The sequence below is a fragment of the Dioscorea cayenensis genome, unplaced genomic scaffold (genome assembly GCF_009730915.1).
Source record: "Dioscorea cayenensis subsp. rotundata cultivar TDr96_F1 unplaced genomic scaffold, TDr96_F1_v2_PseudoChromosome.rev07_lg8_w22 25.fasta BLBR01001548.1, whole genome shotgun sequence".
NCBI classification, from domain to species: domain Eukaryota; kingdom Viridiplantae; phylum Streptophyta; class Magnoliopsida; order Dioscoreales; family Dioscoreaceae; genus Dioscorea; species Dioscorea cayenensis.
The window spans coordinates 264929-288310 of NW_024087939.1; the positions used below are offsets into that span (position 1 = coordinate 264929).

The 23382-nt window shown below is 32.4% G+C and overlaps 3 protein-coding genes across 6 annotated transcripts; all 3 read left to right on the plus strand.

Moving 5' to 3' along the window:
• Nucleotides 1–229: 229 nt before the first annotated feature.
• Nucleotides 230–7020, plus strand: LOC120256652 (myosin-2 heavy chain-like). 3 transcript variants are annotated; one of them, XM_039264331.1, is made up of 15 exons: nt 230–413; nt 1022–1149; nt 1240–1311; nt 1389–1502; nt 2258–2326; nt 2423–2479; nt 2706–2759; nt 2839–2901; nt 3058–3120; nt 3442–3606; nt 3703–3858; nt 4912–4992; nt 5083–5144; nt 5231–5349; nt 6580–7020. In XM_039264331.1, exons 1-14 carry the CDS (start codon nt 266–268, stop codon nt 5307–5309), a joined length of 1311 nt encoding a protein of 436 aa, XP_039120265.1. In that variant the 5' UTR covers nt 230–265; the 3' UTR covers nt 5310–5349; nt 6580–7020. The 3 variants fall into 3 exon arrangements, with proteins under 3 accessions (XP_039120265.1, XP_039120266.1, XP_039120267.1); XM_039264332.1 differs by having other exon boundaries at nt 1243–1311; XM_039264333.1 differs by lacking the exons at nt 4912–4992; nt 5083–5144; nt 5231–5349.
• A 557-nt stretch (nt 7021–7577) lies between these two features.
• Nucleotides 7578–14300, plus strand: LOC120256610 (glycosyltransferase BC10-like). Of its 2 annotated transcripts, XM_039264267.1 has the most exons (12): nt 7578–7696; nt 8493–8945; nt 9235–9333; nt 9722–9822; nt 9908–9979; nt 10162–10252; nt 10573–10653; nt 11580–11639; nt 11732–11854; nt 11985–12023; nt 13169–13321; nt 13431–14300. In XM_039264267.1, exons 2-11 carry the CDS (start codon nt 8568–8570, stop codon nt 13295–13297), a joined length of 1173 nt encoding a protein of 390 aa, XP_039120201.1. In that variant the 5' UTR covers nt 7578–7696; nt 8493–8567; the 3' UTR covers nt 13298–13321; nt 13431–14300. The 2 variants fall into 2 exon arrangements, with proteins under 2 accessions (XP_039120201.1, XP_039120200.1); XM_039264266.1 differs by having other exon boundaries at nt 13169–14298.
• Nucleotides 14301–18927: 4627 nt separating this feature from the next.
• Nucleotides 18928–23372, plus strand: LOC120256612 (oxysterol-binding protein-related protein 4C-like). Its single transcript, XM_039264270.1, has 7 exons — nt 18928–19014; nt 20212–20358; nt 21969–22214; nt 22282–22378; nt 22464–22758; nt 22847–22949; nt 23032–23372. The coding sequence occupies exons 1-7, from the start codon at nt 19012–19014 to the stop codon at nt 23302–23304; spliced, it is 1164 nt and encodes a 387-aa protein (XP_039120204.1). The 5' UTR covers nt 18928–19011; the 3' UTR covers nt 23305–23372.
• Nucleotides 23373–23382: the final 10 nt, after the last annotated feature.

Sequence of the window (23382 nt, forward strand, 5' to 3'; positions counted from 1 at the left end):
GCTCCTCATTCCCAACCCTATTTCAACTCAAACAGCATATCTACTTATCCTCCCATCTTACCCGTTAAAAACTCCTCGAGATATGAGTTATAGTTCACAACATTCGTAATCGCGTGTACGCTGTTCCGTCCAAGTCATCCAGTGTTTCCGTCATTACCGCCACGTGTCAGTTCGACTACCTTTTAAATACCCCAACGCCGCACATTCTCTTTTGGCCTTTCTTTTTCAAGATCTTTTTTTCGAGCTTTTTTTTTTTCTTGTTTTAATGGCGGGTTCGAAGCTTTGGCTGGCATGGATCATGCTCGCGTTCTTGATCGTTGGAGCGAAGGCGGAGGCTGTGGAGGAGTTGGATGAATCTGGATCGAAGCCCGGGCTGGATCTTGAGCATCTACGTTCGAAGATCTCCGCCCTAGGTGAGAACGATGCCTCGATTCCTCTTTCTTTCTTTCTTTTTGTGTGTGTGTCTCTGAATCTTGGGTTTCTATTTCTGATTCAAGGTTTTTGGCTCGGAGTTTTTCTTTTGAGTATAAATTTGCAGAGAAATAGATGATTTGGTAGAGGTTTTTTATGTTTATTTCGTTGTCATTGGCGTAGATGGTAGCATCAATCGAGGGTTTAGTTATTCGAGTAGTTTTAATTTACTGAAAATAAATTAGAGCTTATTAATCGGTGAAAATTTCACTGGATTATCCATTTAAATTGCTTAGTTTTATATATTAGTATTTTGTAGGTTCAAATTACTGGAGAAGAAAAGAGAAATTTCCTTAATTTATTTTGTTTTCTTTATAAAGTTTATAACTTTACTTGATCAAAGAATGGATGCGAATAGAACAATGTATGCGTAAGCCGTGCACATTAGCATAGTTTTAGTTGAAAGTTTTTAGTGGGATGTTGCACTGATATTTAGTTTGTCTAGTTTTGAGAAGACATTGAGTCTAATGTTTTATCTGGAGTTTGAGTTCTATTGTTTGCTCAGAATCAAATTTAATGAGCTGATGTTTTGTTTTCTTGTTGAGCACAGAACTTACTATCGTTGATAACATTCGGGTGCTAAAAGACAAGGATGATAGTATCTCTAGTTTGCAAAAAACAGCTCATGAGAAGTTATCAAGAATAGCCTCATTGGAGAGTGAGATTGAAGCCCTTCAAGTAAGTTACTAACAGTAATTTGAAAACTTGTCTTTCCATATTATGGTCAATGGAGTTCGAGTTTGTATGTATGCATGATTTGTTATGTAGAAGAAGGGTTCTGTAGAGACACAAGAGCTTGTGCAGAAATCGGATGCCCGAGCTGTTGAGCTTGAGAAGCAGGTCTGGAATTTGTGAATCTTGTGTGTTTTGAGTCATAATTGAGATCAGATGCACTTATGGATGCAACTTCTGGGCAGGTGGAAAACCTTAAGAATAAGATTGAGGCTCAAAATAGGAAGAAAGATGCCTTGGAGAGTCACGTTGCTGAAGCAGAGAAGAAGGCACAGGATATGAGTCTTAAATTGGAGCGGGTCAGTACTATTTATTTTTCCTTTTTTTTTTCTTATAGCATCATAATTGTTTGCTCTTTATAGATGCTAGTATTTGTTTTTGCATGTTTCATTGTTCTGTATGGCATGCTAGTTTTCATACAACTAGTATTTGTTGCTTTATGCGTGATTGTTCTAGATGATACTCTTGTTCTTATTTAACTGCTCAATGATAATTTTATTCTTTGTATTACTTTTTTAATGAACGTATCCAGTGATATGGTTTCTGTTCTATGTTTAACTAGCATTTCATTATGATTAGTTAGTGAAAAAGCTTTGCCTCATTGTTTATGAATACCTACTAGTTGGTATTGGATTATTTGCAAATTCAATGACATATGCTTTTGCAGATAGGTTTTTAAAATTTGTCCTCTGTTGTCCTTTTCTGGTCCTTCATGTTGTCATCATGTTTCTCTTGTGCCTTTTTACATATGCGGATATTAAAATAAATTCTATCTGGGTCTTATTGGATACCTGTAGTATTTAGCTTCTATAGTATCTTGCAAATTTTGTAGCTTTTGGTGATCTTTCATTTTCAGAAAGCAATAGTGGTCCTGGCTTTTCCTTTGTTGTATTTCTTGAGCAACATACTTCTCTTGGAAATTAGGACCTGTGTAAGCCTCCAGGTTTATACTGGCTAGTGATTTTGTTAGTTAAGTTTTCATTTAGTTTAGTATGAGGTCATACAACTTCCATTTTTTGCCACTTTCAATTTTATCTGTCACATTCTTTCGCAGCTCCAAAAGACTTTTGAGGAGCAGAAGCACAGAATCCAGAAAACTGAGCGTGCTCTAAAAGTGGCAGAGGTTTGTTAATATCAGTGGCAGATATGGCATGGTACCCACTTCTGATACGTTGCTAAGTCATATATTTTCCTTCTTTTATTCAAAAAACTTGCCCAGGAAGAGTTGTTAAGGGTGCGATTTGAAGCAACCTCAAAATCAAAGGAGCTAACGGAGGTGAGACCCAGTAATAATGGAAACTTATTTACTTGTTTTTCCATTTTGCTTTAAACCAGTTAGATTACTTGTATCTTAGAGTAAAAGAATCAAATTGCATTGTGTACATCAACTGTGGCATTTCTATATTCATTCTATCTTGTGAAGTTTACTGAATAATGTATTTATATTCTAACCCTTTGGTTTGTTGATTTATCTTGACTATTATACCACAACTGTTGATCAGGTTCATGAGGCATGGTTGCCTCCTTGGCTTGTAAGTCATATGGATCATTGGCAGGTATACTTATACACCTGATTTTGATGTTTGTTTGTGCTCATTCTTTCTGCTTTTTATAGCTCTTGTCTTCCTTCTATAGGACTTAACTGCAACCTATTGGAAGGAAAAGTTGAGACCAACTGTGAATTTCTTCCTGCTAAAGGTATTTATGCTGATAGTGTATTCATGTGGTATGATAAAGAATTTGGGTCCTTGTTTTTTTTTGTCTGGTTTTGAGGATGATAATTGTGGCTATGGATTATTAATTATTTATTTACATGTAAAATGACCTCTTATTCTGAGCTTGCAATTGTTTTAGGTATCAAATAAATCAGCAGAAGGCCGGAAATGGGTTGAACCTCACTTGGAAACTGCTAAAACTGTAAGTTAAGTTCATTGGGAGTTGTACATTCACATTTCAGACATCTTGCTATAGTCCATGATTTTACCTCGACTTTTAATTTTTTTTAATTGGATGGGGATCACCCCTAGTAAGAAATGAAAACTACCGGGGAATTGCCTTTTTTTTATAATTTATAAAAATGTCTGAAAATAAAGAAGTTAGAAAAATAATTAAACCCATTTGATTCAACTGGTTGATTGATCCAAGTCAATTTCAAGTTTTGGGTTGGCAACCTTGATTAAGTTGTTTCTTTAGTGAGTTATTTTGTGTTCTTTGAGCTAATTACTTTACTTCGTTAAGAAATGGATTCCAGCTGCTAAGCAACAATGGACAGCTATCACAGCTTCTGTTAGACCACAAATACAATCTGTATGCACAAAGTCAGCTGAGTTTTATGAAGCATCCAAGTCTAGGCTTATACCACACCTTATCAAGGCTCAAGAAGTGGCTGATCCTTATTTCCAGGTTCTTTTTTCTATCACTAGGGGACTTTATCAAGGATGACAGGCTTCCATTTGGATGATTCATGAGCTATAAGATCTCTATGTAATTTGGTGCCAGGAAGCAAAGAAGATCTCTAAACCCTATGTCGATCAAGTTACTACCATCACTAAACCTTATGTGGAGAAAGCCCAAAAAGTTTTGAAGCCATACACAAAACGTGCAACTCGTACATATAAAAAGTTCCTTAAATCAGTGACAGCATATCATCGTCAGGTAATTTATAATATCTTTGTTAATTCTTGCTTAGAATTTGAACTCAGCTGTCTTTTCTTAGGCCTGAAATTTTATTACTTTTTGTTGTTTGAACTTATCCATTTGTACTTTTACTTATAATTCCTCTTTGGAAAATTCTCTATATGTGGTTACATAAGTCAAGTTGATTTTGTCCGATGGTAGTTCTTTGAAAGATCTGATGTCCTCTTGTTTTTAAGTTAATTGTCATAATTATGAATGACCATTTTTTTTTCGGTGGTAATGATCAAGTAGCTATAGGAAACTGGCTTGACAGAGTGCTTACTAAATTGAGTTTTATTGTTTAGCTAACATTTCCAACGTTCAGAAGTTCTATTGTAGGAGTTGCATACTGTTTAGTATAGAAAATGAAGTGAGTTGGTGCAAGTTACTCATGGTTTTCTTAACAAAAGGTCTGAGATCAGTTGTGAATGTTACATGTTACTATGAAGTATTTAATTGAAATGTCGTTGCATTACTGTTTCATGTGGAGAGCCTGGTTTTTCATCTTGATTTCATCATGAACAAGATCAGCGCAAATGGTTGCACAATCAAAATGATGTAGTTATTATACTTTTTCCCATTTGAATACTTTAAAAATATTTGCATTCATATGCCTGCAACTAGATGATATAGGGCAGCTGGTCCTTAGGCTCATGCATGGGTTGGTTAAAGTAAGCATGTGATAATGCCAATATTTTGCGTCAGACCTTTAGGAACAACATCATGGTCTAGTAACCTACAACATTATGAACCAGTAACCTACAAAATTGGTGTCACAAAAACCTTTTCTAAAAATTTTGTGTAAAGTGATTATATTATTTCAACTCTAGATAGCTGATATCCTATGGTTAATTTTCACATTAAAGAATATTTGTTGATTGTTCTTGTAGATGAGAAGTACTCCTTTTGTTATAGAAATTAAGATTATCACATACATGTGAAAATTATGGCCTATGATTTGTATATTTTATGAGGAAGTTACAGTGGATGAAGATGAAAAGGCTTCATATTTTCTTTATTATGCTTTTATAGGTTCAAGCCACTGTTCAGGAGAAACTAAAGCAGCATGAGTTGACCAAAAATTTTGCAACTAAAGAGTTGGCTTGGTTTTTGGTATAACTCTGACAGGAAATTACCAGCATATGAATTTGGCTAGGTAGCCTTACCATACACATTTGACATTAGCAATTGTCATTATTGCAGGCATCGGGCTTGTTAGCACTACCTGTGTTCTTCTTATATAGACTTCTATTGGGTGCCTGCTGGTCAGTTCTCTTCTTTGTCATATAATCTCAGAGGGTAACACTGCTATCATATCAAATGAGAACTTTGATTTTCTCCTATTTTGCAGTAGAAAAGCAAGAAAACCTCCTCGTAACCACACATCCCATTCACATCGTAGGCATAGGCGCAGGCATGCTGACAACTAGTGTCCAACTTCAGTATCAGTATGCACGGTTTTTATCTGAGGTAATGATCTGTCATTTCATGTGCCCCTGCCATCTGTGTTCTCTGAATCCTGAAGTTTGCAAGCTTGGATCTTTTACGAATCACCATGTCTACTTTTTGGGTCTAGGAGTACATGTGAGTTCCATACGTTTATGGTTAACAATTGCCTCGCTACTTAATAAGTGAGCACCAATATTTAAGTTTTAGTGAAGCATGTCTTGGTAAGTGTGAGGGGCTCCTATTGAAATGGTCCCAAGCTCAACTTGTCCCTGAATTGTGCATTGCCGCTTTTACAATCATTGCTATGTTCCTTGTAAAGTGTCATATTTTGCCAACATTCTGTCCATCTGTCTATGGGAGGGCATCAATTTTACAAAGAGCTGCACTTTTGAGTTAGGTCACAGACCGACATCTTTACTGCTAGCTCTTCCTTGGAACTTCGTGACTTCATTTTTGTTAGTCTCATTAGCAAAAGCTCAAATTTACATTTTAATCTGTGAAGAATTGCTCTGACAAGATTCTGGCTTAACAAACATAATGAGTCCATGCTAATCAAACTCCATATCTTCAGGACCCTTGCCCCTACCTAGATTTGCAGGTAGATGCTAGAGGCTAGTCTTTTATGGATGGTGAGCATTGATATCATCCCATGTGATTTGGCTTTCCTAATGGGCTGGCCAACATACTCACAACTTTATTCATCTGTGAACTCATATAGTTGGGTTTCTGCTTTCAATTTTACTCTAGTTTTCAATTTTCTTTCTGCTCTGTTCACTGTGATATGAACTTCAAAACAGCGTAATGAGGACCTTGTGCAGAGATAAATGTCATGGCAGTTAACACTGATTAACTGACCGAGGAAGAATATGCAGTTTTCGTTCACCCTTTTTTTTTTTGAAATGGGTGGATGAATGAAAATGTTTTCCACCATCTTCACCACCTGTTCTTGTTCTCGACTCTTTTTTTCTTTGTTCTTATTTTGAAAGTAATTTGTTTATACCTTGTTCTGCTAAGTATTAGTACATTATAATAATGGATTAAGTTTGATGATTTTTCTTTCTTTCTCTTTTTTTTTTTAATTTATTTTGCGGAAAATGTTTATGCAAAACAGGAAACGAAAAAACAACTTTCTTTAAACCACTCCAACTAAACAGATGCAAAACAAATGTCTTGAAGTTCCTGTTAGCATTGACTGTGATCTATGACCATCTAATTTTTAGCCTGAAACAGTTTGTTTCTTCTTCAATGCAGGTGTGATCTAATGATCCATGTACTATTAGAGATTCAAGGGGCACATCAACATCACAGCAAAGGCGAAAACACAGTTTCACTCAAACACTACATGCATATCTTTCTGGACTTGTAATTTTGCGTCGCATTTCTCTTGTTAAATGCTACACGATCATGTTTAAGTCATATGGGATTTATTCTTTTTGTGACAATGTTTATCTAAGTCTTATATCCGGTTATTGTCATTCGACCGGACTAGCTCATCAATGAGGTCAATAGTCCTCCAGGTTTATAAACTTGTTCAGATTGTTCTTGCTACTTGCGTTGGTGTATTCCTCAGGAAGGGCTTCTCAGGTTGGAATGCCGGCGCGCTGACTGTTGAGAGAGGGTGGCCAGAGTTGTACTTCTTAACCTTCAGCGCCTGTGGTTCAAGCTAGAATTAAAATTCAATTAGTATTTATTGATCAAATAAATTGAAGCAAGAGGTTGGATTGGATCCGGTTTATGGTGTTTTCTAATGAAGCAACTAACAATTAAATTAGATACCGATTCATGAAGTAACTAATGCTTCATTTATTGCTATTTTTGTGAGGCGGGAGCCGTTGTTTTTGCTTCACTAGAGCGGTAGTGCATTGAGTCGTGAAACCAGAAGCTAAATTAAATAAGAAAAAAAATATTTTAAGAAACTCCTGCTTTTCAAAATAATAATTTTTTTTTTCTATGAAGATTTTTTTCTCCACATAAACAGTTAGTCCGCTAAAAGAGGCAGGGGTGCGATGATTTATGTATAATTATTTATACATTTTCAAAAATATATCATCTTTTATTATTTATATTCTCAGAAATGTGTCTAAATTTGCGGACCGGGTGACGAGTTATTATTGTTCAGTATGAAGCTATAAATGATACAATTCACTCTAAAAGTCCTGTAAATAAATTAAAATTAATTCGTGGTCTTTTCGTAAATATCTTGTAATAAACCGGGAATTATTGGCAATATATACATAATACAAATAATACGTAACCTTTTCTTTCCATCTCGATCTCTTCAGCTCTCTCTCTCTTCTCCCCGATCTCATTGTCGATTGCATTGTACCCGAGATCTCGATCTCCGGCGAGCTCAGTGCACCATTCCGAGGTACTTTGCTGTTCTTCTCTCCTTTTGATGTTGGTTTCGATGTGTTCGAGCTCTGGAACTAGTCTTTGTTTGGATTCAAATGCCTTTGTATTTGAGGCCATTGCCATTGATCGTTGTTGGTTTGGATTTTCATCTGGAATTAATGAATTTACGGTTTTTTATGGGATTTGCGTTTTTGGAGTTGGATTTGCTTTTATTTTGGAGGCGCAGGGTTGTTTTCGTGTTTAAAAACTTGATTTTCTGGTTTAGATAACTTTTGTTTGCTTCATTAAGCGTGTGCTTGCGTTGGATTTGTATGCTGGAAAAGAATTTGGATAATTGAAGTGGTGTAAATGATAATTAGTTTAATTTTCTCAGGTTTGATTGAGTTTCGTAGTTTGATTTGTTAATGGTTCTATTCAAGGGATTTGCTGGACTTGCAGGTCTCGTAGGTTGAATTTTAACGTTAAAGCTTGAATTTTTTAAATGGAAAATGACAATGTTGGTGTTGCTTCGTTGGTCTTGGGTCGCTTTCACTTCGTTGGCCATGAAATTTTGTTCATTTATTGATTGTATTTAAGCAAACTCAATTCTGTGGCTGCTTTGAATTTCTCTTGGGGGTGTGATTTCTTTGAAATGTTGGAGGTTTGTTTTTCTTATTTTGGACTTTTGTTTTTTTGCATGTTAAAAGGGAAAGGGGGAGAAGGAATCAAGCATGTTTTTTGTTTGCTTTCTCTTTTAGTTTTCTCATGCCTAAGTGAGTAATGAGATTCTGACTATAAACATTGGTGGGTGTTGGGCCATGTTTCCAATTTAGATAAGTGAGTGGTGGAGCTAAGCATAGTTAGGAAGAATAAACAATGGAGGTATTGATTTGGTGAAACTTTCAAAGATGAAGACAAATAAGGAGTGGCAGGTCAGCATTGGGGCTGGCCAAACCATGACCGGGCTACACCATAGGTACCAGTCAAAAAGGCCAGTGTGGATCATCATCTTGGTGTCTTTGGTTTGTGTTTCATTACTTGGGGCCTATATTTATCCCCCACGAGGATATTCAGGTTGTTACTTCTTATCATCAAGCATCTGTAGCAAGGATTGGCTTCCCCCTGTGCCTGCCAGGGTTTACACTGATGAAGAGATTGCTGCTCGTGTTGTCTTTAGAGACATTATTGCTGCACCATTCGTGCAGTCAAATAATCCTAAAATTGCTTTTATGTTCTTGACACCTGGCTCATTGCCATTTGAGAAACTCTGGGAGAAATTTTTTCAGGTACATCTCTTTAACTTATATATTATTTAATACAAGTAAACCTTAATGAAAAATTATTTTGATCTGGACATGTAAGGTTTGAGGGGAGATTATTCTGGTACTTTATTAAATACGTTACACAATGTCAGTATAAGACCTCAATCAGGCATTGTACCACTTGCATTTGTAGCTGGTGAAGCCCCTTTTTTCCTCTAACATATGAAGGCTGCGGATTCCTTATGTTGTTAAAATTTATTGCTTTTATGTTTATTCACAAACTGAGCTTGCATCTTCTATTTCAAAATTACAGGGTCATGAAGGTAGGTTTTCCATCTATGTGCATGCATCTAGAGAGAAGCCAGTACATGTGAGTCCTTTATTCACTGGCCGGGAGATTCGCAGTGAGAAGGTATTTTAGCTTTTGCCATCTTAATTGTCAGTTTGCATTCATGTTAGAGTTCTTAATAGTAAATTCCACTTGAAATATCCTCGTAATCATGTGCGTTAAACCAAATTGCTGGAGTTTGTGTTGTTCAATTAACATTGTGTGCTCTGCGCCTAGAATGAAATGAAGAACACACCTGCTTTCCTAGTTAATACCTAAATCTTTATTTTCTGGTAATGCTGTTAACCTCTTCTCCATTTAAAGTGAATAAACATTTCTCTGAATGGTGTTAGATCAGCATGTTTACTACCTCTGGTGTCTGGTCATTGTAGCAAAATTTTTTTTTTGTTGAACCAATCAGGTTAATTTATTTGATTTCTAATTCAGAAATATGTCTGTGAAATACATGAAGGTGGCATGGGGAAAAATTTCTATGGTTGATGCAGAGAAAAGACTCTTGGCAAATGCACTTCAAGACACTGACAACCAGCATTTTGTGCTTCTTTCTGACAGGTGCTTAGATTGGGAACCTACTGAGATTTTGTGCCAACTTTTATGCTTATTTTTGAATCCTGAATAATTTATTGTTACATTACAGTTGTGTGCCACTACATGATTTTGATTATGTATATAGTTATCTGATGGAGACAAATATCAGTTTTATTGATTGGTAAGCTCGTTTATTCTTGTTGTTGAAACTTCCCATTTGGATTTGTTAACTTTTAGTTCTTTACTAGTTCTGCAGTCACATGCACAAGTTGTTCTTCTACTGAACTCAGTTTACTTGGAACTTCAGTACTCATCAAAAGAAACCACTTATTCCTTCATTCGACTTTTTGTATGTAATTTCAGTTTTGAGGATCCTGGGCCACATGGGTCAGGCAGGTATTATGAGCACATGCTGCCGGAGATTGAAAAGAAAGAGTTCAGGAAGGGTTCACAGGTGAAACTCCTTTTGATTGAGAAAGTAGTATTTTCCACTAAATTGACTTAATGAAAAAAATTCAATACATTTTTCTTGCTTTGCCTCTTTGTAATAAACTTTTAGAATATGTGAGTAAAAAGGAAGTCAAAATTATGACAAGAAGAGAGTGGCTTGAGAAAAAGAAGTGGGAAGAATCACATTCCTTGGCATGATGTTCATACTCTATTTCATTGATAAAAAGGCATATTGAGACTCCTTCTTTCTTCTAGTTTTTCATTTAAAATTAAACTTTTATTCATACCTGCATTAGACGGTTGTAACATGCAATCTTCTTTCAGTGGTTTTCAGTTAAAAGGCCCCACGCTTTGTTGATTCTGTCTGACAGCCTGTACTACACTAAATTCAAGCTGTATTGCAAGGTAAGTTCAGTGTCTAATGAGCCACCAACTGCTTTTGTTAGATGATTTCATTTTGATAGCAAACTAAGAATCTTACAAATAAATAATTTTCTATGTGCTTTTTATTGACAAAGTTCTTTCAATTTCCTGTCAGCTAAGGTGTTGCTTGATGTTTTAAGCTGAAAGTATACTTCATTCATCATTTGGAAACATTTATTTGGAGAATTAACACTGTTTAGCTAATGTGAACCTGAATAAATGTGTGATTGCATAATGATTTTAAGAACAACCTATGCAAAGAGGCCATTCTTTTCAGATTACTCACTAATGATTTGCATCCTGAGATCATTCTGTGCAGGAGTTGCTTGAAATTTGTCTACTTTGAACACTCAGTTGTAGTTTGTATACTTGAACTTGGCTGCCTCTGCATGAGGAAGAATGAAGATTTTGAAATTATACTGCAATCACTCAATTATATGTGTTTTGTTCCTTTTTCAATGGAAGTTGGAGCATTGAAAGATCTATTTAAACTTTGCGAACAAATGAACTAACAAACTTGATTATGAACATTTGTTTTGTAATTGTTATATACTAGAACTTGGCTGCCTCTGTATCTGGAAGAATGAAAACTTTGAAATTATACTGCAATCACTCAATTATGTGTTGCGTTCCTGATTGCTGAGAAGGGTTTTTTATTTTGCCTTTGATATGGTGCAAAATTTTTGCTCGCCTCATTAAAGTGACTTTAAATATCAATGCTGCTAAGGTGCTGCTCATTTTCTTTCCCCTGATTCTGGTTAAGTGGTGCTGCGGCCAAGCTTGTAGAAATGCTGCCTGTAGCAGACAACCTTTGCTTGTCTTAAATAAAACGTGAATCGTTATAATGTTTGTAGGCTTAATTTTTTGAACTATGTACTGACTTAGGTTCTTTTGCTTGAATCGTACAGCCAGGTATGGAAGGCCGCAATTGCTACGCTGATGAGCACTATTTACCAACCCTTTTCCATGTCAGCACATAAGTCGATAAATTGTCAACATCATCAACTACTATCTTGTTATATTGTGGAGTTTGCATTTAACAGATTTCTTTACTTTTCAGATGGTTGACCCTGGTGGTATTGCGAATTGGTCAGTAACTCATGTGGACTGGTCTGAAGAGAAATGGCATCCAAAAGCATATAGGGCTCAGGATGTCACTTTTGAACTCCTAAAAAACATAACAGTATGGTTTATTACTCCTCCTTTTGTTTGTTTGTTTCTTTCTTTCTTTCTTTCTTATTAAATGGCATATTGTTGTCTATTCTCTTTCTAATCTTCTTTCTTTATTCTTCTGATATTGCTGTTATTGGCAGTCCATAGATGAGAGCTACCATAAAACAAGTGATGAAAGTGTAAGTTGAGCAACTTATTTTCAAAAATTTTCAACTTATTTCCTGACTTCTCCAGCTTTAAATTATTTTGTGGTGCTTTCACCTCAATGTGATATTCTACAACTTGGTTCGTATTCTTTGTTGAAGGAGAAAATTCATCTAGATTGGATGACTGCTCTTCAATGTAGACAATGTGCAGTTAACTTGGACACCTTTTCTGTTAGGAGCTTAGATGCTATACTGTATTGGCATTAGATTTTGAGCAATGATGAGTCATATGCATTTGAGTATATCATATGAATTTATACATTACTGGCACTTGCACTTCAACATAATGACACATCATTTGTAGTTGATGACTAATTGATAATATCAATCGAAGTGGTTAGTGTAAATTAGGCATTTGGTGTGCTACTGCCCTGGAGTCCTGAACGTCTGGTGGAGACTCTGCTTCTTGGCCCTTTTTTTGCCATGATATAATCATATTTTTGCGACAGTCTCTGCTTTATGCTCGTGTGGTTCTTAACATGTTGATGTGGTTGTTTGTGGTCCTTTAACATGCTGATGTGATGGAGCAATAATATTGGCATGTTACCCACAATTGCCAATTTGCAGAAATTCAATCAAATCCTTGTCATCTGATTATTTCTCTGATGTATCAATTTACTTGTTTCCATTATTTAGGAATTTTGTTCAAAGATAGAGCTTCCATTCAACTGGTTATTTCATCACTTTTCTTTAATCAAAGGAAGGTTCTCATCTAGTAATCTGCTTGGGGTGACAAAAACAATCATGTAATGTCATTACTCATGTGGAGTTGAACAAATTTGCAAACTTTCATTTTCTTAAACTAGCCACATCATGCTAATGAAGCCGCATATCCAATGCCCGATTACAAGTTGTGTCCAGGTCCTGTGTTGGCTAACCTTGCATTGCTTTGACCTAGCCCTTTATTTGTTTTGTTGTTTTTGTGGAAGAATACATGTAATTTGATTTAACAGCTTAACACAACGGATAAAGAAAAACTATCATCTTGAACATGTTTTGTCCAGTTTATTTATCTCAGGGCATTCTAAGGTCTGCTGAACCTACTTTACTTGTATTCAGTAAAATTAATAAGCATGAAAGTTGCATGCCAATTTATACACTTGGCTGCTTTTCTGCAGAAACAAGTGCAGCAGAGCCCCTGCTTATGGAATGGAATGAAGAGACCATGCTATCTCTTTGCTCGGAAATTCTACCCTGAAGCTCTAAACAATCTTCTGCATTTATTCTCAAACTTCACATCCATTTGAGCAGGCCTACATTATCATTCTCCGGTTGAATACCAGCTTCCAACCTCTACTTCTACACTCCTCAATTCGTATTTTTATTATAATCAATGCCGAATTAGTTATCAAACTATATAATTCTCTGATTCTTTGCAAGGGGAGATCATTGGATGAGTTGATGATTTCCCGGCACAACCGCGATGATGGCTACCGCAATTGCAAAGCCAAACAAAGCCGACACATTCTTACACCACCAGTCTTTCATGATCCAGGTGACTTATCTTTCCATCTTTGTTAACCATCCTTTTAGTTTATTTTCAGCTTGTTTTCAAGTTACCACTTTGGTTTTCAAACAGCAAATTTTGTTCCTCTAATTAATTGTTGTGATTATTTCTCAAAAAGAAATATATATATATATATATAAAATTGTTGTGATTGCATCATTTTCTTTTTGTCAAAATTCATGGAGATCATGAGACTACTCTTTTTTGCTCCTTTTAGTATCTATATACTGAGGTTTTGTAAGACTTCACTCTCACTGCCCATCTCTACAACTGTTTATAGATCTATCAATCTATTTTGTCAATCTATACATATGTTTTTGTGATGAAATATCTTTGTCAAACCAAAGTAGCAAATCAAATGCTTCTCACTCTGTCTCTTTCTCCTCCCCTATGAAATGCTTTTCTGATGTGTATGAAAGGCCAGACAACTAAATTTGTTATCCTTTGGAATTAAATCAATTAATGTGGTGGTTGACAGGCAGCCAGTGATGATTGATTGTTCAAACATTAGTAAATGTTTTTCTTTGTCTGGAGTGTTTTTTTATTTGAGTAATATTAATTTTTGTTATTTGTGTAGTTTGAGTAATGCTTTCCGTATGAAATAGTAGGTTTTAAAAAATAAATTTTTTTCATTGAGCCAACTGTTGAAGTTATTGAGTCAGCTCAACAATAACAATTGAATTTTTGTAGGAGGTTTTGGTGGTCCAAAAATTTCATTCATTTATTTGATTTTAAGGAACAAAGGAATAAAAGAATTTGAGACAGGAAAAGAAAAGGATTGGATAGAGCCCAGAGGGGGTTATTAACTTATTATAATATTTTTGGGTTTAGGGAAAGGGTTTAACCGTTGAAAAAATGTGTGAGGAGGAGAGCAGTTGGATGCCGATCTAACCGTCATCTATGATGTCGGTATGATTTTGAATCTACGAACGTTAGTATTAATTGTTGAATTTTAATGTAACAGGTGTGTTATATGTAATAAACAGTATCATTATATTTGTAAATAATAACATAATAAATAATAAGATACACAGTATAAATCTATAAATGAATAAATAAATAAATAAAATTAATGAATCTTATTAAATTTTAATTAGTACTTACTATAGCTGCTTAATCGTTAGACATTTGTAGAACGTTCACAGTTGACATATTATATATATATATATATAACTTGGGGTCGTCGTTTTCAAAACATAGACTAGTGTTTGGTAAGTAATTCAAAATAAAGTAATATTTATTTTATTATTTTTTTTTTTAAGTCGATTTTAACGAAAATAAATGTTGATATTGCAAACATCAAATTTTACATTATTAGTATTTTATAAGTTATTATATATATATATATATATATATATATATATATATATATATATATATATATATACATGAGGATCGGTAATCTATGAATGCCTTTAGATTTAAAAATTTAGGGACGTTTCATAACAACCGTTAGATCATTATCTAACAGTTATTACTTTATTATAAATATAACCCCGAATGTGGGGTTAGCATCATTAATCCTACCTTCAGAGTCAGTAATGAAACAATAACTATTAGATGGGTGATCTAACGACTGCTATAGGGATATCTCTAGATTCGTTTTTTTGGGACATTTCCAGAAAACATATTATCTATATATATATATATATATATATAGTACCAATTTGCTACTATCTAGAATATTTTAAAAACATATATAGGTTAAAAGAAACAGAAAAGTAAAATATAGGGATTGTTTTGAACTTTTCAAAAATGTTGTAACAAAAAATGAACAGTAATGTAAAATATATAAATTAAAAATACACTTTGTTTAGGTTGGGACAAATGAGTTATTTGGTGAGAGTCCAAAGATATATTTAAATATTTATTTTGGTTTTTAAATCCAAAAAAGAAATTGGTTACTGTTTTGCATGACTTGTTTATTTTGATTTTTAAATTATATAAATATTTGTATTGCTATTGTTAGACATCACAAATGTGTCCACTTTGTGCTCCCCATGATATCTCAACTGAAGTAAAAAACTAAAATGATTTATTAAATTAAAAAATTGTCATGCTCTTAAAAATGTTCAATAAAAAAATCAAAATGAATTTTTTTTTATATATTTAGGGCCTTTCAAGTAAAAAAATATTTGCTTTCTTTTTCTTCTTTATAATCTTCTGCCTCATCCCATGCATGATACATATAACATAACTATTTTAATCATATAATTTTGAAAAATAAAAAAATGTATTTACATGAAATTCATGTAATTCAATAAATATTTACAGTGAGATGTATCCGAAATAAATGAGATACATTTATGAAACATTTACTGTATTTTGTCTATTTTCATTTTTTCCGCTGACACCCCCATCCTCATTTAAAGAATTTGACAAATTCGTCCTTTAATTTGTTTTTTTTTAATTTTATCTCATAAATAAATAAATAAAGAGAAAAAAATCTACTTTATCAAAAGGCTTTTGGTCCAGTAGTACTAGTTCAAATCGCATAAAACTTAGTTTGAAGCATTTTATTACCTAAGTTCGAATCATACTTGGTTTGCATAACTTTTATTGCTTGAGTTCAAATCATACTGAACACAGTAGCTTCAAGGTCCTTTTTTGGAAGGAAATTTGAAACCCAATTCTCTTGTCGACTAGGTGAGGTCTTATAGGTAAACTTTTGTCATCCTTGCGCACACCCTTATCCGTATATGTGTTTACCACAATGGTAAAAAATTATATATTTTTTTTAATATAACTTTTCATATATATATAAATAAGACCTTTTCAACAACTCCACAAGAATTAAAATTTTTAATTAATTTAAAAGGAAGCATTTGATTTATCAATAATGTATGTGTTTCCCTTTTTACCCTTCAAAATATTGGGACTTACTCCCTCTGTTTCTTTTTATATGTTATAAATCCATGTTTATTTTTATCAGTCATTTTTGAACATCAAGAAGCATTTATTATTTTTTTTTCCAAAGTTACCCTAACATTCTATTCAATTCTCTTCTTAAAATTTAATATGAGAGAAATGTGAATATATAAATTAGGGGTAATTTTAGAAAGATAATTAATTTTTTATTAAATTATGTGAAATAATCAACTTTCTTGATACGTGAGATTCGGTTATTATAAAAAAACGAAGGAGTATCATTTTAATCATTTTTTCAACTAATTAATTACCCAGTTAAATATAATAATGTTTTGGAGATTTAATTTTTAAAAAATTAAAATCACTATTTCAAATTTGAATGAGAGAAGAATCTTGGATGCTTCAAGAAAATGAAGGGGCTTGCTTGTTAACTAAGCGAGAGTAATTATTATGTATTTAATTTTTATTGACTAGATAAAAAATATTGAATACTTAATGGTATTTAGATTAAAAGTAATTAATAAAATAGATAATTTAAAGAGAGTTTTATAAAAACGGACCAGAACACAGTCTTCAAAAGGTTTCTATGTATAGGACCGGAGGTGGCACTTCTAAAGTCATGTTCACAATTGCTTCATGTGGTTTACTTAACCGTAATAACTCATTATTCCCTCCGTTCTTATTTATCTGTCGTAAATAACCGAATCTCACATACCAATAAATTTAATTATTTTACAAACTTTTATAAAAAATTTGTTCTCTTTCCAAAATTACCTTTAATTTATATCTTCACATTTCTTTCTCATATTTAATTCCAAGAAGAAAATTGAATAAACTGTTAGGGTAATTTTGGAAAAAAAAAATAAATACTTCTTGATATTAAAAAATGACAGATAAAAAAGAACATGGGTTTACGACAGATAAAAAGGAACGGAGGAAGTAATAAATAATACTAATTGCATTAAAAAAATATTTTTGGTAATTATTTATGTGAGGTTGTACGAGAAAATTTAACGTAATTACTCCAATTTAATGTGGCGGAGTACGAGAAATAAATTTAGGTAACTATTTATGAAAAAATTACTCCTCAGTTTTTTTTTACTTGTTAAATTTACCTACTTCACATTCATTAAAAGAAATGGATTGAAGTTAGTTAACAATCTAAATTTTATAAAAAAAAATTCATTATTTTTCAAAATTACCCCAATTTAAATTGCACTAAATGAAATAAGCTCTCTCCGTTTCTTTTTACTTGTCACGTTTTAAAACTCTTCTTTGTTCCTTTTTACTTGTCACATTAGAAATTTTGTGCAGTATTAAATAATTTTTTTTCAAATTTACTCTTTAATTTAATATATTTGTACAATTTTCAATAAATCACAATCAATTAAGTATTAAATCATATACTCCACTTAGTGGAGTTTAAAATAGGGGTAGTTTTGAAAAATAATATAAAATATAGGTAACCAATTAATTTTAATCAATTTTTTTTAATCAGTGTAAATTAGGTAAAGTTGATAATTAAAAAAGAACGGATGGAGTATAATTTAATATTTAGTTGATTGTGATTTTATTGAAAATTGTATAAATATATTAAATTAAAAAATAAATTTAAAAAAAATTAATATTGTATAAAAATTTTTATGTGACAAGAGCTCCAAAATTTGACAAGTAAAAAGTAAAGGAGGGAGTATATTTAGAATTTAAAAATAACTGATTAAATAAATACACAATGATGGAGTATTTACAAAACAGGTGCTACTAAATACGCAATTAATGCGTGTGGAGGTTGCCAAAATTTTTTTATCAAAATCATAATTAAATAAATTGTTGAATCTTTAATTGCTTCTTTCGGTTCTATTTATATCATTATTATATGATTTTTGTAGAAGCTTTTTGTTTGTTACTTTTTATATGTGCAATTAAAAAATTTATAAAATAATAAATAATTTTTTTTCAAATTTATCCTCTGTCTCTAATTACTTCTATATTTGTTAATATTTTTAAAATTTTAAAATATTATTTTGAGAGAGAATAAATATATAATTAAAATAAAAAACTAATGATGAAATTTATAAATTTCTAAATGAGAGTAATTTTAAAAAATTAAGACAATTTTTATAAATTATCGATTAACATCAATACAAAAATGATTAATAAGAAGTTGAAAACTTATTTTCTACATAAATATGATTTTATTGGAATAGTTTAAATTTTCTAAAATTTTGGGATATATCCTATACACATTCCGAGCAACCCACGTTGAATTCATGGGACACCTAAATTTACAAAAAAAAAATTTGTATTTTTTAAAAATTAAATCTTTTTTATTTTTAAAATTAAATTAACAATTATCAAAATAAATATACAATTTTTGAATCTATAATTTTTATCCATAATTAAATTATCAAAAAATATTTTATTTTATTTTTATAAAAAATTTCCTTTCTATTTGTGAAATTCCAAAGAACTATAAAATGCCACACCAGACCACACAACACCAAGGCCACAACCTGTCAAAACAAAACAAAGGAGACCTTCTGAAGCGGAAAAGGCATTATTGGGAAGTCGACTTCCAAGAAAATCATGGTACTCATCTCTCACTTCATCCTCTCTTCTTTTCATCAACTTCTTCACTTCATACTTCTGTTAATGTTCATGAAAACCATGGTATATATATATATATATATTTATATATATTTATCTCACTTCATCCTGTTCTTTGATCATCAATTTAATAAAATTCTAGTTTTCCGGTTCTTCTCACGTGCAAGTGGTTTTCCATGGTCTTTTTTTGTTGTTTGTGATTGTTTTCATGAAAAACCAAGGTATGTATCTTATTTAGATCATCCTCTTGTTTTATCAACTTAACTTCACCTGGAAGTGGTTTTCCACAAACTGGAAAACCAGGTTTCCTTTTCTTTATTGCTCCTGATCTTTTTTTTTTAATGAAAATTAACAATTATATTTGTCTGACTTGCATTCTATGCTTCTCACCTGGAAATGGTTTTCCGTACACTGGAAAACCACTTCCTTTCCGGAAGTGAGCCTTTCTTTCTTCCCTGTTTCATTCTGTACTCTTCATGGCCATAAGCCTTATTATTATTATTATTATTATTATTATTATTATTATTATTATTATTATTCAACTTTTTTTTGTTTTTGAATTTTTGTTAGTTTTCTGGGGAATTGCTTGAAAGATCAGTGCAATAGTTCTGGAAGTGATTTTCCATAAATTGGAAAAGTTGGAAAAACCTTTTCCGACACTCAGCTTTGCTTCTTCTTTCTTTCATCTGTCTTTTTTTTCACTTATTTATTTGAGTTTCTTGAAAGATGAATGCAACCGGTGCTTAGGAAAGTAGTCTATAAAGTTATATAAAATTAGAATTCTTGTACTTACTTTTCATCTATATTTTTGCAAAACTTTGTAGTTTTCTTATTATTTATCAATTTATTTAAAATGTCAGTAATCTTCTTCATATAATATATGCCAAAAAAAAACAAGTTCGATAAATTTGATGAATTTCTCAGACTAATTATAATATTTTTGGGGGTTTATATGAAAAATATAACATTTGTTTTAAAGGGTCTTGATTTCACACGTCGCTAATGAACACTTTTTTTTATTTATAAAAATAATATTGTAATTAAAAATAGCTAAAGGACACGATGCGTTTCAACCCGTGATTTTTTATTTATTTATTTTTTAAATTAATTTTTTTTTAGTTGCCGTCGGTGCATGTTAGTGCGATGACTCATCAGAGTAATGTGTTAATGGCGGCGCAGGTTAGAGAGGAGATGACGGCAGTTCTAACGCCTCCGTTAGCGTTGGAAGGCGGGTTAGCCGCGGAGCACCGGGCGCCTAACCTGATCCAGCGCATTCTAAGCCTATTCCACAACGTACGGCCAGGATCCGATCTCACTAACTTCCAGGTATGTATCCACCGTTTAACGAAATCACTGCTCACAATCTTTGTGTCTTTCTTTTTTTTTATTTTTTATATAATCCAGTGGGTTTTTTTTAATTTTTTGAAATATCATTTAAGACAAATTTGAATATTTTATTTTGTATCATTAAAAGATTCTGTAATTAAAATTTTAATGGATTTCAGATAATTTCACTGTCACTTGAAATGAAATTATCTGATTGATGAGACTATTTAATTCCTTTTATTTTTTTAAAAAAGAAATGTTTAATTTTTTAAAAAAACATGTTTTTAAAGATTATTTTGCCATATGGATAACATTTTTAATTTTTAAGGAGAAATTTAAATAGTTTATTGTTGAGTATAGGAAAGCATAAATTCTTTTTTAGTTGAGGTTTAGTTTATTTATTTATTGTAATTATATTAAGATTTTGAAAGAACCAAATGCTACTTTTCATACTTTAATTTTTCCTCAAAGTAAATAAATAATAAATAAATAATGAGAATAAACTCTTGGAGAATGAGATAGATTTATTTATTTATATAATTGGAATAAAGTTGGTAGCTTTGGACCAAGCCATGTTGGGAAGGTGGTTCGGTTAAAGATTCCATAAACAAAGGGGTTGGTTCATGCCATATTAATTGAACAAACAAAGGAAGTCATTTGTAAAAATTTATTCCAATCTTTCAAAAAGCAAAGAAAAGGAAACATATATATATATATATATATATTAAAAAACAAGGTTTATTTTTTATTATTCTGATTTGGTATGACAATGAACTTTCGGCTCTTCTCTTTTTAATATGCGTTTTGTTTTATGTTTTATGACATGAATGAATGACATTTAGTTTGAATTTTTAATAGTTTTTTTTTTTTTTAGAAAAGCTCTAACATGAATAATTTATTTTTATTACTTTGAACTGACCGGCATAAAATTTTTTTATTTTGAATTTTTTTATACTAGTTTTTGATATTTGAATCAATTGATAGCAGGACATATGTCTAACCATTGAAGAGCAAAGAGATTGATTTTTTACTTATTTTGATTAGACACAGGCAAAAAATAAAGAAAAATTTGAACAATACTTATTAATCAAAATATCTTTAAATTAGAGTATTAGAGTAATTTGGGTTTGATTATGTAACACTTCTATATTTTCAACTTCTAAATTTATCATTATCAGATAGTTGCTTTCACAGAAATTTCAAGATAAATATCAAGAAATAATTAATCACAAAAAAAAAATATATATATATATATATATATATATCTAAGTTGAGGTTATGTTTACTAAAATTAAAAAAAGAAATCAAGAAGCATTTAGTCGCTATTAAACATTCACATTTGATATAAGTTTGCCATAACTTGATAAATCATGAAAGATAATAATCCAACATTTCATAATTCACATTTAGCAGAACCATAAAATGATTTCTGAACCGAAATCAAGTTCTGCAGAAATTCCACCAATGATATTGACAAGTATGACATAACTTGATACTCAAAAATCACAGAAGAAATAATCCGAAATTCTGAGTAACTGATAGCTGATCACAACTCACAATTCATACTAATCTCGAAACCGAAATCATTCTGTTATATAAAATGAATGCAGCTTCCTCCAATGTTCAACTTACCGAAATCACAGTTACAATTATTTGCGGAGATGATTTACTGCATCAATGACGACTATTTGAGCAAGTGTGTTGAGGGAAGCAGTAGCCTCGAGAGGTTTACCGCAGTTGTTGCATGGAATATATCGATGATTAGGCCTCCGATCTTCGGTTTGGCTCCTTACAATCCTGTTCTTGGAGAGACTCATCATGTTTCAAGAGGAACTCTAAATATTCTACTTGAGCAGGTAATTATATGTTCTTACTGACGAAATTAATTAGACAGATTGAAACTGCAGTGAAAATCATCAACAGGTCTCGCATCATCCACCGGTGACTGCTCTCCACGCCACCGATGAAGACAAGAACATTGAACTAATTTGGTGTCAACATCCAACGCCGAAATTTCATGGTAAAATCTGAAGATTTTGGTAGTGAATTCCAACAAGTTGGAAAAATGCAGTATGATGAAACTGATACTTTTGTTTTTGAATCAGGTACTACTGTGGAAGCTACAATGCATGGGAGAAGGCAATTGAAACTTGCCAGATTTGATGAGAATTATGAAATGGAAACACCAAAGTTGTTGATAAGAATACTTCCAATTCCTGGAATTGAGTGGGTGGGAAATGTCAGAATAAAATGCAAAGAATCAGGATTAGAGGCTGATCTTTGCTTCCACAAAACCAATCCATTTCTTGGTTTCGGGAGGAATTCGAGATTGGTTAAGGGAAAGATCTTCTACTCGAACTCGCTAAGAACAATATACGAGATCGAGGGGCATTGGGACAGGTAAATCAATTCTGCTACAGAGCAACACTTGCTACCTGATGAAATAGACAAAAATACATGAACATCATGCATTCTTCTGTTTTTGCAGGACTGTTGCATTGAAGGATGTTAACAGCGGAGAAAGCCAAATTATATACAATGCAAAAGAAGCTATCGGAAAGCTTACGACACCTTCAATTAAAGATCCAAAGGTACAAGTCTTGCTATGATTAAAACTGCAGTATAACCTCTAGCTAGTTCAAGCTGAAACATAGTGATGAACTTTCAAAACAGGGATTGCAGCCCAGTGAATCGGTGGTTGTGTGGAGTGAAGTAAGCAGATCAATATTAGACAAAGATTGGGGGAAAGCAAGAGAAGCAAAAAGAAGCATTGAAGAGAAACAGAGAGAATTACAAAGAGAGAGGAAGTCTAAAGGAGAAGTTTGGGCCCCCAAGCATTTCATTCTAAGGCATTCTAAGGAATGTGGATGGGATTGTTCTCCTATTGAAAACGTTGTGCATGAAGCTCCCATCATTGCCCCATGTCCAGAAGAAACAAGGGATTGATACAAGAGATTATGTCTTTCTTTCCTAACTTCTAAATAATGACCAAGTTTATTCTCATCTGTATGAGCAAAAAACAGA